This window comes from Teleopsis dalmanni, chromosome 2, assembly GCF_002237135.1.
Source record: "Teleopsis dalmanni isolate 2A chromosome 2, ASM223713v2, whole genome shotgun sequence".
NCBI classification, from domain to species: domain Eukaryota; kingdom Metazoa; phylum Arthropoda; class Insecta; order Diptera; family Diopsidae; genus Teleopsis; species Teleopsis dalmanni.
This window is the reverse complement of record NC_051847.1, coordinates 232,188,840-232,205,253: the sequence shown is the minus strand read 5'-3', so window position 1 is coordinate 232,205,253 and position 16,414 is coordinate 232,188,840. Positions and strand designations below refer to the sequence as shown.

General features: G+C 30.1%; 1 protein-coding gene across 1 annotated transcript; it reads left to right on the top strand.

Annotated features, from left to right (window-relative positions):
• The first annotated feature begins 382 nt into the window (after positions 1-382).
• Positions 383-5,912, top strand: LOC119676951. The gene is made up of 6 exons (XM_038088218.1): positions 383-419; positions 477-1,262; positions 1,531-1,841; positions 2,737-2,909; positions 5,094-5,217; positions 5,721-5,912. Exons 1-6 carry the CDS (start codon positions 383-385, stop codon positions 5,847-5,849), a joined length of 1,560 nt encoding a protein of 519 aa, XP_037944146.1. The 3' UTR covers positions 5,850-5,912.
• The last annotated feature ends 10,502 nt before the right edge of the window (positions 5,913-16,414 follow it).

Here is a 16,414-nt window from a genome sequence, read left to right as displayed (position 1 = left end):
GCGAAAAAGCATGATCGATAACTAGTTTCTCAGTCTAAATATGTAGATATAAAATCAGATTATTTACTTGTTTCTTCACTAAATAATACCTCTATTCGAATAGAATCAAAAACTGAGACTGAGACTGAGCGCAATAGATCTTATTAATCGTAATTTATCTTTGTCTCTTCTACTTTATGACTTACAGTAACTTTCATCAAAACTTATTTGTTGATGTACTTCACTTCAATACTATATATTTTACTATTCATGTATCAAATTGTTTTGAAAATATTAATTTAACAAAATTCCGTTTAAATTCTATATGCCTTAATAAAAATTGTATGCATAAATTTCAATTTTCATAATTTTTATTGCCATTTCATTTCATGCTCGGACAAAAATGATTCTGCCAACTGTTACCCGAAATCCATTTATGTGTTGCTTACACACCCAACACATCGTTCGCGTTACCATAATATAAACATTATCTGCAGGCTGGGATGATTGGAGTGATTTCACGCTTTGTAGCGTTACATGCGGTAAAGGTGTGCAGCAGCGATTTCGACGTTGTCTCCTGGATAATCCAATGATGAACTTAAACATGAATATGAATTTAAACGCAGTTGTTGATGATGATGATGACGACGATGTTGTTATTGATGGTGATGTTGAAGCTGATGAAGTGGCCCGTGATGCTTATGCTACACAAAATGGTATTATCAATGAAATGGAGACAGAAATTGACTTTACGCAAATGGAAAGTGACAAAAGTGTTGTCAATGTGCCGACAACAAAAGATGCACAAACTGATATTGAAATTATAGCAGCAAACGATGCTGACAGCAGCAATACTTTGCAGCTGCATGGCATGAAGGAAATTAAAATTGTTCCCACTATTAATGCAATTGATAACATGAGTGATGTCGCTTTGTTGTCACAACAGCAGACGTACCGAAGTACAACGAATAACAGCAACAATAATTCTCCAGTTGCTGTGAGTGATGTTAATAATGAAGATACTGAACATAATATGCTGTATGTTGTTGCAAATAAGTTAAATGAGTTTAATGAAAACTTACAATACGCAAATTCAAAAACTTTGACCACATCAGCGAAAAATATTAATAAAAAAAATCAATTGCAAGGAAAAAAATCTGAGAAAGACTTTCAGAAGCCATCCAAGAAGCACCGCAGCAGAAAGTCAACAAAAACTTTCTCGACTTTATTCTGCGAAGGTTACAATATCGAACAACGGAATTGCAACACTTTTGAATGCCGTGGTAAGTCAACTATTTTAACTAATTTTTCATTTTCATTGAAAATTTCAGCTTTTTTGTTAAACTTCTTTTTTATTATTTTATATGAAATCAAAACTTGAAGTTAAACTTTTCATCAATTTTCATTTCTCATAAATTTATTCATTTTCTGACATTTCCTCCATTTCCTGTGTTACTTTAGAATTTTCAATGCATGTTGAATGCTCAAATGTTTACTTTTCATTTCAATGCTGAACATGGTATTCATTTCGATTTCGATTTCCATTTCCAGATGACATAAACGACTTATTAAAATTTTATAAAAAGTTTCCAATGTTCGATGACATAAGCGCTGCGACAATGCCATTGGCAACTGATATCAATACATCCACAACAATTGCTGCAGCTTCAATTGGAGCAGCTGCAATGTCTACCGATGCAGTTGTAGCGACAGCAACAACAACCTCGAGCATTGGCTTCGGTACTATTAATGCTGCTGTTAGTTTAAATGCCATGCCGTCATCAACACCTTCCAATATGGGATATGTCAAGAGTTGGCACAATGCATTAAATTTCACGCTCATGACCACACTAAGGGCTAAGGTAAGACATAAAATTTATTTGTACTCATATATGGAAAGTCTGTTGTTTTTTTATGTACAATATAGCCTACGACTTCAGTAGAATAGGTGCCTTAAAGTGCACCTCTCTCAAGTATACGAACATTACATTCATTAAAAACAATCAATAATAATTCTTATAACCACTAACAGAATGCAGACATTTCAATATTTTGCCACAATGGATGAGTTATGAAAATATTCTTTTATTTTATGTAAAGATATCATTGAAATAATCATAATACCTTGAAGTAAAAAGTTTAAGCCTCTAGAAAAAAGTTAATTGAATTCCAAAATAATAACCAGCAAATTATTTACAAATGATTCGTTTTTTTAACTTTTAGTCTTATTCTCGGCTCTTTAACACAAAAACTGTGCCATTGTGCTCAATCAATTTGCATGCCTTAATAAAGTTAATGTTCTTAAGGGTAATTAAAAGTGTTCAATTACAACGAAAGCTGTTAAAACAGTTTTAATTTACATAAATAAGTAGAGCCCGAGCAGGGCTGCGTCCCGAAAATATCAGCCGGCTCGGTCGAGAATCTCAACAGTAATAAAAGCGGCTGACAATGAAAACCAATTAAAATATTTTCCATTAACAGAAATAAAAGTACATAAAAAATATATAAAAAATATAGAAAAAGTTTCATAAAAAAAATTAAAATTGTTTTCCTCAACGGAAACAAAAATCAAGCATTAATTCTGCGTACAATAAAAATCCAAACTGATTGCTTCTGCAAAAAATTAAAATATATCCTGTCATTTTTGTATATTACAAGCATAATTCTTTTGTTTGAGGAAGGTTTCAAAGCGCTTTTTGTTATGTATTTTTGTGTATGCAAATTTATTTTTTATTTAAATTTATTTTTTTCTCACAGAACGACAGCAAGACCACAGCAACAATTTTTTCCATACGCAACACAACACACAATTTATACTTGGAGTCGTGCAAGGACGGTTTGCGTCTATATTTGGAACGTGATAACACCACCGAAATGCTACCTGTGAAATTCAATTTATACGATTATCGCTGGCATCAAGTAGCCATCAGGTGAGTAGCATAGACAAAAATTGCTGTATTTTGGAATTTTAATATTTTTAAATTAAATTGTTTTGCTGTTAGTGTTTCCTATTTGTGGTATGGGATGACACTGCTTTGATATTGGAGACAGAAAGGTTAGGGACTAGGGACTAGGGATTTAAAATTAAAATTTATTACAAGTTAATTTAAGTAATAAATTTCTTAAATAAGTGTGATCGTATAGATAAATTTAGTAAGAACAGTTTTACTGTTATTTATTCTATAACTTTTACTAAAATATTTACTGTTCATATTGTTTCAGGGATATACCTAATTTCTTATAGCTCTTTTTGTTCTGTTAATGATAATGGATCTTCTGAATTTTATTGGATACTTAAGATTTCTTTTTTTCTTAGCTATCATACGTGTACCTCAATATTATTTTACTGATTTGTTATATATCCATGTGTCTGCATCTACTAACAGGTTGGTTTAATTTTACAGATTTATGAGAAAAGAATGTTCATATTTAATTTTGTTAAATAAGCCTGTGTATCGTACACTACGTCTACACTGGCTAGACTTTAGCAAGTTTTCTGCATATACCCTTACGTTTTGACTGACGATGAACTAGTAATTCACGTCCTAGTTTAATGTCCAGTAACACCCGCAGCTTCTCAAATCCGTTCCTTTAGTGTAGTTTCATTAACGGCACATTAACGGTTGCTTAATAAATGAACCTCGTTTTGTGAGCTTCTCTGTTAAAAAGTTAATACTCATAATTCATTAGGTCTAAAACTCAAAACTGAAACAATATGAAAAGTATTGAAAATTGAGTGATTTTTACTTTTTATCAAAAATCAGTGTTGAATTCAATAATATTTGAATCAACTCAATTAGAATATAGCTATATATCTTTGTAATTTGCATATATAGTAGAAACTATAATATGCTGTTCCTGATGATAAAATGTTGGTAAAAATGTATAAGAGAATGTAAAGTAAATGTAAATCGATTTATTATCAGTTGTTATAAGGATCACGTTAAAGGCACTACATTATTGTTATTGAATAATAGGCTATGAATGCACCCCGACCTAAAAGTAATGTTATACCCCTAAGGACCCAACTAAAACAATTCTAGAATATTAATAAATCTCGTAACTGCTATTTGATTTGAGACTAAGATCCCGCTTCCAAAGTAGTCAAGTCTAATCTTGCCGCCGCTGGGCAGTTGCATAGAATAAATTCTATACTTTCCTTCTCCTCATGACAGAGTCGATAGAAATCACTTTCTACTGCACCTAAATTCTTCATGTAAGAAATTCAGTGTAGAGTTTAATATTATTTCTGCGAAAGTTAAGCATTGCGTCAACTACTGAGGTGTACACGATCAATGAATCTTCTTGATTACTCAATGCCTGATTGGGCTTTCCAGTGTTCAAGTAGATTCTATTTCTCCCGTTCACATATTAAGTTATTTGTTCAACTATTTGTTACGACGCAGAAGGGCTCTGAACCAATGAAAAGAGTAAATACACGATTGGTAAATCTTGAGGCAAATATGTAACAGTTGAGATTAATTTAAAACACTCTAGATATTTTACCAGATTAGCAAGATTACTCTGAAAGGATTAGCTGTTTTATATGACTGGCCAAATAAAGTGTGCTTGATTCGCTATATCTATTCATGAATCATATAATTGTCTACTAACACTTCCAGGTATACAAATTTTAGATTATTCTTAAAATGTTCGATTCGGTTACAAAATATAACAGTAGGAGTTAGAAAAATATTTGGTTTTTTTTGTTAAGAGATTAAATCTTAAGATTAATTCTTAATGTCAAATAAAATGTGTTCATATTGCCATTGTCAAATGAAGAAAGAAAAGATCCTTTTTGTATGTGTCTATATCGTGAGTTGCTTCAGACATGATCTTTTAATGCAAGTTCGAATTAAATTAATTGAATACCTTGGATATATAAATAATAAATGGTTAAAAAATAATATTCTTTTTTTTTTATAATATCATAAAATACCATTAGTAGTTCCAACAAAAATGCTCACTTTTGTCTTTTTATTTAATAAATAATCCTCAACCTTTTTCTTTTTAATTTTGTTAACGTGGTGAGATACTTATTGTGTGCTGAGATACTTTTTATAGCTTCTGGCAAAAATGTATTTTTTAATATTTTCTTTTGTTTCACGTTTCAGCATACAAAATGGAGATTTTATTTCAGTTTTCGTCGACTGCTCCTGGACAAATAGTTTTATTGTTTCGAAACGTTTATTCTCGCTGCCTTTGGATGCGGATGTGGAAATTGGACGCGGATTTAATGTGAGTATTGGGAAATATTTTATTGTTTTGCCAAATGTTTTAAAAGTGATAAAATTTGTCAATAAATTTGTGGTTTGGTTTATTTAGAATTTTTGTTTACAATTTTTCAAATATTTATGTTTTTAAATACATATTTACATGGTTTAAGTTTTAGAAATGCGAAAAGTATACTTCGGTTAGGGGACATAATTAAACTTTATTTTATACGAATTATATATACTCAACATATATATATTTAATATATGCTTCACGAGAAGCATATTCATTTTTAATAAGTCGATTTAATGACATGATATAAAATTGTAAATATTTGTATCAAAAAAAAACGATAAATGATGAATCCCATCCTGCATGTACTGATACCAATTTCAGATGTTTTCTGAAATATTGAACTCATACAAATAATACCAATGCTCTGATTGAACTATTCGTTTATTCTGAGCATTCCATTATGCAAATAACTTAACTTACGTTAATTAATTATTATTATTCATGTAAACCAGGGTGAATTGCAGCAACTACTTGTCTTACCGGATAATCAGGAACGGCATCAGTGCTCGAACAAGCGCACTTCAATTAATGAAGTAAAGCGGTATATTATCGATACATTTATCGATGATTATGGCAATTAAATACTGCAAATATTTATACTATTTAATTATTTACAAGTAGGAATGTATAAAATATATACTTATATAAACATACAAGCATACTTTCACATATATTGGTATGTGAAAAAAATTCTTAAATTTAATATTGTGATTCATGTGTCCTAGATTATTTGAATAATATTATTGCAAATAAAAAAAAAATATTTAAAAATATCGAAAAAAGTAAATCATAAAAAATACGAAAAAGTTTTATTGTATGTAATTTTTTGACATAAAACAATAATTACATTAAAATTAAGTACTAAAAGTATTCTCATTAAAAAAAAGGATTAATTATTTTAATTATAAGTGTAGCAAAATATTTATGCAAAATTAATTTGAAGTAATTTATACTTAAGTAAACTTCGGGGAAAAGAATTACTAAAACAAAAAGTGATGGTATAATACTATAAATCACTGATTTATAGCAATGATATACATATGTATTCATATATATAATAATATATGGTTTAAAATTGTTAAACAATTTTTTATTCTAATTATTAATTTTGTTTTGTATAATTTTTATTAATTACTCTTGTGTTCTTTTCTTTTGAAATAATTCATATTTCATACACATGAAAAAGAGATTGATTAGTATTTCTTAGAAAAGCTAGACTTAGTTTTGTACTTATCTTTAAATAGAAACATTGATTTAATTGAAAAGGTAATGTCCCTATTGTTTTCGAATATTAAATTCAAAGTAGTTTTTGCAGAGGTTTTGTTAATTATTGATGCCACTTTGTACTAGGCTTCTGAAAGTATTAAAAAAATCCTTACGTGTTTTTAAATTTATAATTCGAATTTAGTATGAAAAACTCAGCTATAATATAACTCATTTCAGGTATTTTAAAGATTTTTTGTGGGGCAATATCATTATTGACAAATAATTTATTCCGTCGTGATTTGATTTCTTTACCGGTTTTAACAGTAATGTCAAAACAGAAACGTTCCATATAAAAATAGTAGTTATGAATCTAATAACTTGAAAACTTAATTTTAATTATGAATTTAAAAACAAATGAAAGCAAAGGAAGTTGAAGAAAATAAAAGTATTCTCTTTTCTAATTAGAAAGTCCTAAATTAAGATATATAAACCCAATCCATCTATTCAAAGACCATTAACCAGACTTCACCTAATAGAAAACTTCAATTTCAAACTAATAAAGTTGAGAAAAGTGCTCTTTAATCAATAACCCAAAATACCAGAAATTCATAGTATTACTCATATAACTACAATTTTATTTTATAAATACGTTTTACGACCTTTTAGTTGTGAAATTTTATTAAGAAAAAGGTTTTATCTGTAAACTTATTAACACTTGAGGTAAATTTTTTTTGTTAAAAAGAAATTATTTTTAATTAAATGGTTTAATAAATATTTTACATGAACATTTTTCATGATCGAAAAAATACATTCTAATGATAAAGTATTACATTAGTCGTTCTTATTTAGATATTTTAAATTTATTCTAGATTCGATATTTATTTTCGATCAGCTAGTGTCAGGTGATACCATTTAAAAATGGCTTCTATTTATTTAGTTGTTACAAAAGTTTTACAAAATTTTTCTACCTTTCCAACAACATTGTCATGAATAGGTGGCTTCACTAGAACCTACTTTAATTATTATTTCAATATAGTGCAAAAAAAAAAGGCTCATAGCCTTCATTAAAAGGCTTCACAGAACGCCTTTCTGCAGGATAGCGGCTCGTAACATAGCATCAGTGTTTAAGTATAAGTCATATGAAAATTTATGGATAATGGCAGGGCCAAATCCTTAATTCAACAAGAAAGAAATGCTAAAAATTGTTTTAGGCGAAATAAATCCAAACTCTCTCCCTGATTACTACATTTGTAATTGAACAATGTTCTATTAACTATAACCTTTCAGAAATGGAAGGAAGGCATAGTTATATCTACGGATTTAGCAAAATAGTAGATAAAATTCGAGATAAAATTATCATTTTATCTGCTAAGAAATGCCTCGAACTTCTCTATTTACTATTTATTAAGCTGAGTACAAATCCAAGTTGTGAATAAAGGCATATTTTTGGATTTGCTAATATTTTAATTTCTTAATATATAGAAGCTTTCCTTTAAAAAGATCTCGTACATTACGGTATTTTATTATCCACTCTAATAATAAAAATAATAGTTCCATACTAATTTTCAAAGCTATTCTCTTTTGCACTTATTTTCATTAAAGTTTTCTACTTGAACGTTCTCACTTCATTATTTCATTATATTTAGTTAAAATATTTTTTTTATAAAATTTTCAATTTTTGTCATTTTTTTTTCATATTTTAAATTTCAATATTTGAAAATTATAATATAATAAATGAAAACTATATATATATTTAATATGTTCAAGCATTAAATGTAAAATTGCTTAAATATAAAATAAAATCAAAAATATACTGGCGGGAACATATTAAAATGAAGATTAATATTTAACTTAAACTAAAATATATAAAACAAAAAAAAAATAATGTAAGGACAATTTATTTTGTATAAAAAATATCCTTTTTTTTGTTGTTTTACAAAAATATGACAAAACCGCTCAAGTTAGTATCATTATTTTATTTCATTACACAAAACTGTTTACAGAATAAAAAATATTAAAGAAGATTAAATAAAAAATATATATAATAAGAACACAAATATACGAAATGAATGCGAAGGGAAGTGAAATGAAATAAATAAATAAAAATAGAAATAGAAAATGCTGTACAATTAATACAATAGAAGAACTACAAAAAAGTTAAGTAAATAAAAAATAAAATAATTAAAACTACAAACGAAGAAAAATTATCATTTAAAAGTATGCAAAAAATAGCAGAATAAATAAAATATTCGGACTGAAATAATGACAATTGAGTTTCATTTTCATTAAAGGAATTAGCAGTGAAGTATAAATAACAACTTGGAAAGTAAAAAGTAACATTTAAATGCTTTTAATCGGTCAAGTAAATTTTTAAAATGCGCTACACACAAATAGAAAGAATCTATTTCGAAATATGATTTCTTTTAACTGTCTGAGGACTTACAAAATCTTATTTCTAACTCTTTCATACTCCTGTAAATTGTTCTAACAAGGCAAGTGTTACGTTAGCACATCATCATCATTTTGACATCATAGTCTAGGATGGACCATTGTCTCCTCTACAATACGTCTCCATTCTTCTCTGTATTCTGCTTTCCCTCTGTGTTGTGTTATTCTCATCGTTCGGGCGTTGTCTTCTATATCTTGTAACCATCTTCGTCGCGGTCGTTCTCTTTTTCTAATCTCCTCTGGCTTTGTTTCGAACATTTTCTTAGTCATTCCCTCATTACTCATTCGTAGGACGAGTCCATACCAGCGCAATATCTGAGCCTTTATGTATCGTGTTATAGTTCGACCTTCGTTCAAGACGTTCAATTCGTCGTTATACAGTATACAATATGTACTGTTAATTTTTCTTTTCGAATCTCAGCAGCAGGTCGTTGTCGGTCTGATGACAATTCTATATATGCGCTGCTTTTGTTACTTTGATAGTAATGTCGAGTTGAAAAGCTTGATATGGGCAAAATATGCCCTGTTAGCTGTTTGAATAGGATCTTGTATTGCAAGAGTCGGATCTTAACTTACGCAGTTACTTGTCTTGTCTTGCCTATCTTAAATTTTTTGTTTATTTTACTATTACATGTTTATCAGTATGTTCTGATACGGTTCTGATGTGACCGTGTTATGTTCTCTTGTTCAATCCCAAAGATTTTTTCTAGCATTTTTTTTCAAATATCTTCTCTTCCATTCTTCGGTTGCGTAGATTATAGATAAGACTCTGCTATAGGAGAGTGTGTAAGATATATAGATTTATAAATTAAGCAAGAAATAAATACCACTAAATTTATATATCTGACTTTTACTGAAAATTGTAAACAATATGACAATAATATAACATAATCACAAAGTTTTCACAAAGTTTTCATACCACTTACTTTGCATGTAGTGTGTGCGCAATATAATTATTAAACTAAGGAAAAGGAATTTGTTTCTGAAATGAGTACAAAAACTTTTATTGCGTGAACATTTAGGTTACAGTCTTCTGTATAATTTTATATTTTAAAATTTCGAAGAAAATGAATTTTAAATATACATTAAGCAGTGCTTGCAGCAAAATGTTGATTATTATATAAAGCTTAATAATTGTTAAGCATACTTTGAAAAACCATATTAGAGGACTATTATAAAATTAAATATTCTCAAGTAGATTTTAATTCAAATAAAGTTATATGATTATTTTATCACTTGGTGCTAAAGTTTAGATACTTGGATTGGTCGTATGTATTTCTCAAACTAAGAAACTGGCAGTTCTGTTATCATATTTTGCACTCCACATACTCATATGTTACTTACAGTAAAAGTTTTTGCTATAGTCAACATCCAATCAATTATTGTTAAACTAGGATTATAAAAATTGGAACCATTAATAGTAGAAGATCTTTCTGCTGTTGATTTTTTTTTACCAATATCCAATTATTAGTCAATTTCGAGAAAGATATCTAAAATGTTTGTAAATTTGTTAAGTAGTAAGTACTGCTAAACTTGAACCTAGTTGTTTCAATTTCAATTGTAGGTTCAATACAAATTCAGTATCAGTATTTGCAGTAACAACTTCAAGGATGCATATAGCATAAATATGTCAAATATAGCAATAAATGAGCCATAAGTTTTGCTCCAATTAAACATTAGAGTCTTTATGAATTTATAAACTGTGATAGATCTGAGGCACTCAAGTTTTTAAAGATGCTTTTAAAATTTCTTAAAATTCACAAAACTGATAAGCAGAAAGCTCTTTTCGTCCACATATTGAATTATATATATAATACATATACTCACAAGTATATACCTAAATACTTAAAAGCTTCCTAGAAAATACGGTTAGGAAGATAACATGACCTCCAGTCCGCTAAAAACAGTACTCTAACATTTTCAGTAATATATTGGTTTCGGAAGAGATTTAAATAATGATTGTTGAGTTTGATATGAATAATATTTTATATATTTTTTTAAAGTCGTCCTACGTTTCAAACTGTTGTATTAAATAAAAATAATTGTTAGTTAAAATTTTAATTTTGAGCTGTCAATACATATTTTTCAAGTAACCTTCCTTTAGATATATTCAGGTTTAATTTTCGGTATATATAAGGAAGCAAGTTTTAAAATTTGAATTGTTATTTTGCATTGTGTGTATTAGAATTCGCAGTTTCCGTAATACCATTACACACACATAAACACTCGATTTTTAGAATATTTATATTAAAAAACGTCCACTCTCTTGATATATTACAGTACTACAACTTCCGAAAATGGAAGCAACTACATCATTTTAAATTCCTACAACAAGCTGAATTTGCAGATTGCAAAAAATCAATCAAGTTTGATTGAAACTATTCATTATATCACTTGTATGAGTTGTAGGTATAGTTAGTTAGTTAGTTGAGGTGGAGGGAGGACGAGTCCTCCTCAATTAGCCAAAAAGCCGTTTTGAATTCACAAAAACCTCGTAATGGTGGGTAGTAGGTAGAAGGTCAAACTAGAACCAGCCAGAGGCATTAACAAAGGCACGAATCTGGCTAATGCTAATGCTGGAGATATCGTTAAGTGAATTGCAGAAGGGGGCCCCTAGAAACTTATACCTAGTTCTGGCCAAACCTGGACAAAGTTATAGGTATAGTTTGAAAAGAAAATGTACGTTTAAAACTAGATTCAGAGTTGAATATCAATATAAAATCTTGTACCTAGTTCGTCATTACTTCAGTTTTTCTTTATATCATATTTCGAAAAGTATTGTCATTAAGAAATATTTTTCCATTTCTGAGGTGTAGTGCCTTTTATTTGCCACTTATATTATTGACCCTTTTGTCATTTCCTAGTGCTTATACAATGTTAGGTTAAAATTAATTTCTTATAGATAAGTAGATTTCATACTTGATATATAAGGTTTGAAGTAAATGTTAATATGGACACTCTTTACGTTAAACAAGCAATCACTTTTTCCTTTCAACTTATTAATTATAGTAATCTCATTTTAAATGTCTTGATAAACAAAACTCAAACAATTAATAAAAAAATATTTAAATTCTCTTCTTTTGATATAATCCAGTGAATCTTAATTTATTTCGAAATTTGCTTCAAAATATTCAAACACCTTAAAATAAATCCTCAAAAATATCAAAGCACTTGAGTACGCAATTAACTGAGGTTGACTGTGATTTATGGCGAAACGTAATTTGTATGCTTAATTTTCCTGTCAATTTACTTTATAAACCAAAAATCCTGTAACATCTGCAATTACCAGAAAAAATCTCTTTTCATATCTTTGCGGCATTGACATGTGCTAGATTTTCTGCGAATAACTTTTGTAATATAAATTTATTACTACAATTAATTTAAAGTTCTCTGGTACGGTGACTTTGAAACCAACTAATCTGTGCAAACAAAAATAAATAAACAATTCATTAGAAAAATGCTTGACATAAAACATTTAAATTCGCACAAAAGACTTTTGTTATTGACTTGGCAAAACCGAATTTGGAATTTGCTAGAAAGATTTATTTCAATATCCGATATATAAATACAATGAAATCCCCAATCACGTACAAACATTTGACACAAACAGCAACTTCAACATTTCCAGAAGAAGTTGAAAAGACGAAAAAGTGAAGGTAAACAGCATTTACGACACCTTGAAAAGGCAAAAAGTTTATTTAACTTTCTGATTTGTGTGCAACGAAAGATAACGTAAATCAAAAGATACTCGCACAATAAAAACAACTTTAATAAGCCAATGTAAAGACACTTTTGCCGCCATGTTATGGCTTTTACAAGCAAACAACAAACAGCAATCACATGATGACTCAATCTGCGTCAGTAAAATAAACACCCATAAATACGCCAACTGCACAGCGGCAAGGTGAGAGCAAGGCGGCAGCGGATGTGTAGGCAAGGATGTCGAGTCAATGCAGTGAAGGAGGAAATCCATCAATGTTTACTGACGCGACGCTTTTTTAGGGTTTAGACGCCTACTTAAGGGCACAGCATGAAATACTGCTTCCTTTAGCCCACTCAGCTTCCAGCAGAGTTCTTCGTACTTTTCGTGTTGTTTAATTTCTTTTACGGTCGGGCCGGAAGAAGGAAGGCGCTCATCTTTGGCTTAAGATCACGCAGGAAATTATGAAAGTTTGTTTCCTTACGTGAACGCTTCAAATTTGTTTATGCGCTTCTATTTGTAGTGCTTATGTGCCTATCTAAGTACTTTTATTAGCCGCAATTTGTTGCAAGCAATGACGAAGAGTCAAAGGAGAAAAAAACAAAAACAATTACATTAGAGCTTAAGGAATTACAGCTGAAATTATGTGATTAAAAATATAATCGAAATATAGCAATACATTAGAACGTCCCTTGAAGTAATTGTACTTTAACAAGTAGATGCTTTACCCTTGAAGGATTGAAGCAATTTTCTGCATTATTCCTTGTCTAGAAATTTGAAAACTTTCCATAAATACTATAATAATTAAATAAAAATTAATTCAAACATATGTATACGGAAAAAGACCAATAAACGGCAATAGTAGTTAAAATGTTCTTCCATATTACTTGATATTAAGCTCTCATAGCATAAATGGGGGCATCAAGATTCTAACTTGATTTGTTTTTTTCCAAATTCAATTATCTAAAATTTAATTTAAGACCTATAAAAACCAAGAATCTAATTACTTTCAGATGATGTAAAGTTTTCCGTGAATTTTTTTTTTATAGTAAATTTTCAAACTCTGCTATTTTCACAAACTCCTCCAATTCCTACCTCTTATTAGTACGGATATCGAGAATATTCTCACACTACTTCTGCGTGGTTACTTATACGTTAATAAAAAACCGAAACAAATAATAATCTGACGGTAAAAGATCAACACTACATGGTAAAAATTTCAAAAGCTCCCAACAAGGATCCCGTGGGTCACCAGCCACCAGTATTATATGAGTATGTCTTTATTAGTAAAATAAAATGGTAATCTGGTTACAGATACGCAGAATGTACTGAAAGTATGGAAGGAGCATTTCTCCAAACTACTATCTGCGATGATAACATCAACTCTGCTTTTGAAGAAATGTCATCTGTGTCTCCAATCGAAAATGATGACGTTGAAATTCTACCACCTAGCCATAACGAAGTGCGTATTGGTATACAGCGTATTGGTATTGGTAACGTATTGGTAACTGCTGAATTGTTCAAGGCCGGCAGCGATATGCTGATAGGGTACATGCATCAGCTTATCTGCAGAATATAGTTAGATGAAAGTATGCCCAGCGATTGGGATCTCAGTACCCTTTGTCCTGTCCTGTCTTGTCCTGTCTCGCGGGATTAGCCTAATACCTGTCGCGTACAAGGTTCTTTCAACTGTTCTGTGTGAAAGGTTGAAGCCACATGCCAACTCACTGATTGGACCTTATCAGTGCGGCGTTCGACCTGGTCGCTCCGCCATTTATCAGATATTCAGACACTGCGACAAATCCTGGAAAAAGCCCACGAACATAACATCGACACTCATCACCTTTTTGTCGATTATAAAGCAGCTTTCGATAGCCCCATTAGGGATCGTTTATGCCGCAATGTCTGAGCTCGGTATCCCTGCAAAATTAATTCGACTTTGCAGAATGACGCTGAGTAATACCCGTAGCTCCGTCAAGGTAGAATCGAGTCTCTCTGAACCTTTTGATACCGTGCGAGACTTCAGACAAGGTGATCCCTTATCATGTGATCTCTTCAATTTCGTCATGGGAGTGATCATGCGCAGGGCAGGTGTTCATCGTAATGGAACAATATTCTACAAATGTGTCCAGCTCCTTGCTTACGCCGACGACATTGACATCATTGGGCGTAGCAAGCGTGATGTTACAGCTGCTTTTGCTGCTATCGAAAAGGAAAACGAAGTATATGTCGGCTACCTGTAGAAATGTGCGTCGCTCGGACACCGGGCTAGGGCTAGCCGGTGTCCGGTGTTCGATTTTAACTGCACTTAACTTGCCATTAATTTTTAACAGTAGAAATATGAACTAATCGTATTAAACGTAATGTAATGTAATGTAATAACACATAATGGTGAATATTTTTGCAGTCTCACTAAATACTCAGTATCGACTTTTTTCATCAATTCCATATTTACCATTATTTCCTGCAATGATTAAATTTCGGGATTTTTATGAGAATCAGTTTTATGTATATTAAACATCACTGCAATTGATACAATTCAATTTTCTATGTGTTTTGGAACTTACTTAAAATATAACTGTATTAATAAATTCATTGAATTTATACCTAATAAGTGTATTATAACGCCTAATATTTTTCGAATTTTTAAGAACTAAATTGAATTTAATATTTCCGGTGCAGTCGTTATAATAAAATTCCTTTCGTATAAATCTTTTTAATGTCTATAACACCTTCAAGCCTTTCTTGAAGAGAAATTATAAATTCTATTTTCTTTGCCTAGAAAAAAAATTTACATGGAGCACATTTTCTAGTCAGGTATTCTTCAATAATAAATGAGTCTGTCGTCCGTGAAATAAGCAAAAAGTTCGTCAAATTCAAACTTTTTGAACTTGAAAGTTAAGAGGAATAAAAACATGGAATATTTTTGACTCAACCCAGCAGTAAGATTTGTCAAGATCCGTAATATACAATTTCGACTTGATTGCATCAAATATCTATTCTATTGTTTACTTGTAATATTTTCTACTTTTAATAACTGCAACACGAACTGAATTATGAAGTCTGCCTCACAATTCATATTAACAATTATCGAATGAGAATTGCATTAGAAGATGCATTGTAGAACGTTCAAAAACTCACTAGATTTTGATTTCATTTTTTCACGGTAATAATATTAATCTTCTATTGAATATCATTTTAATTACAAAAAAGTCTATTTAGTTTGATTCCCTCTTCTTTAGGTTTCCATGTGTTGAAAAAGGACTTTTACTTTAAACTCTAAGTGGAAAGTAAGTTACTCGTACTTTTTGACCATCTAGAAACTTCATTCCATAATTAATTCATTTACTTGACTTATACTACGGGCAACTTTAGCCATTTGGAAGTTTGACACGTTGGAGCTTAAATGCAATTGCTTAAATAATTTAAGAAAATACACTTAAACGTTGTTTTCGAGATTAAAGTCAGCGAGTTACTTTAATTTGCATAAAAATTTTGTGAAATTGGTGACTCCTTCATTACCCTGAATTTTTTACCCACATTTTCCTTACGAATTTAATTTTTTTTTTGCATTTTAGCTGAAATTTTTGTGATTTTCACTTTTCCATTTTTCTTCTCCGTTGTAGGATTGTCAGTATCATTTTCATACAAATTAACATCTTGATCCTTTGTCAAACCAGTCGAGCGTAGTTAAGTACTCACACTTATGCAAACTTAAGTTTTCGCACGCACATATAAGCACAGAAGAACACTTGCATTGCTAACTCACGCACACTTCAACAATTACAAAAA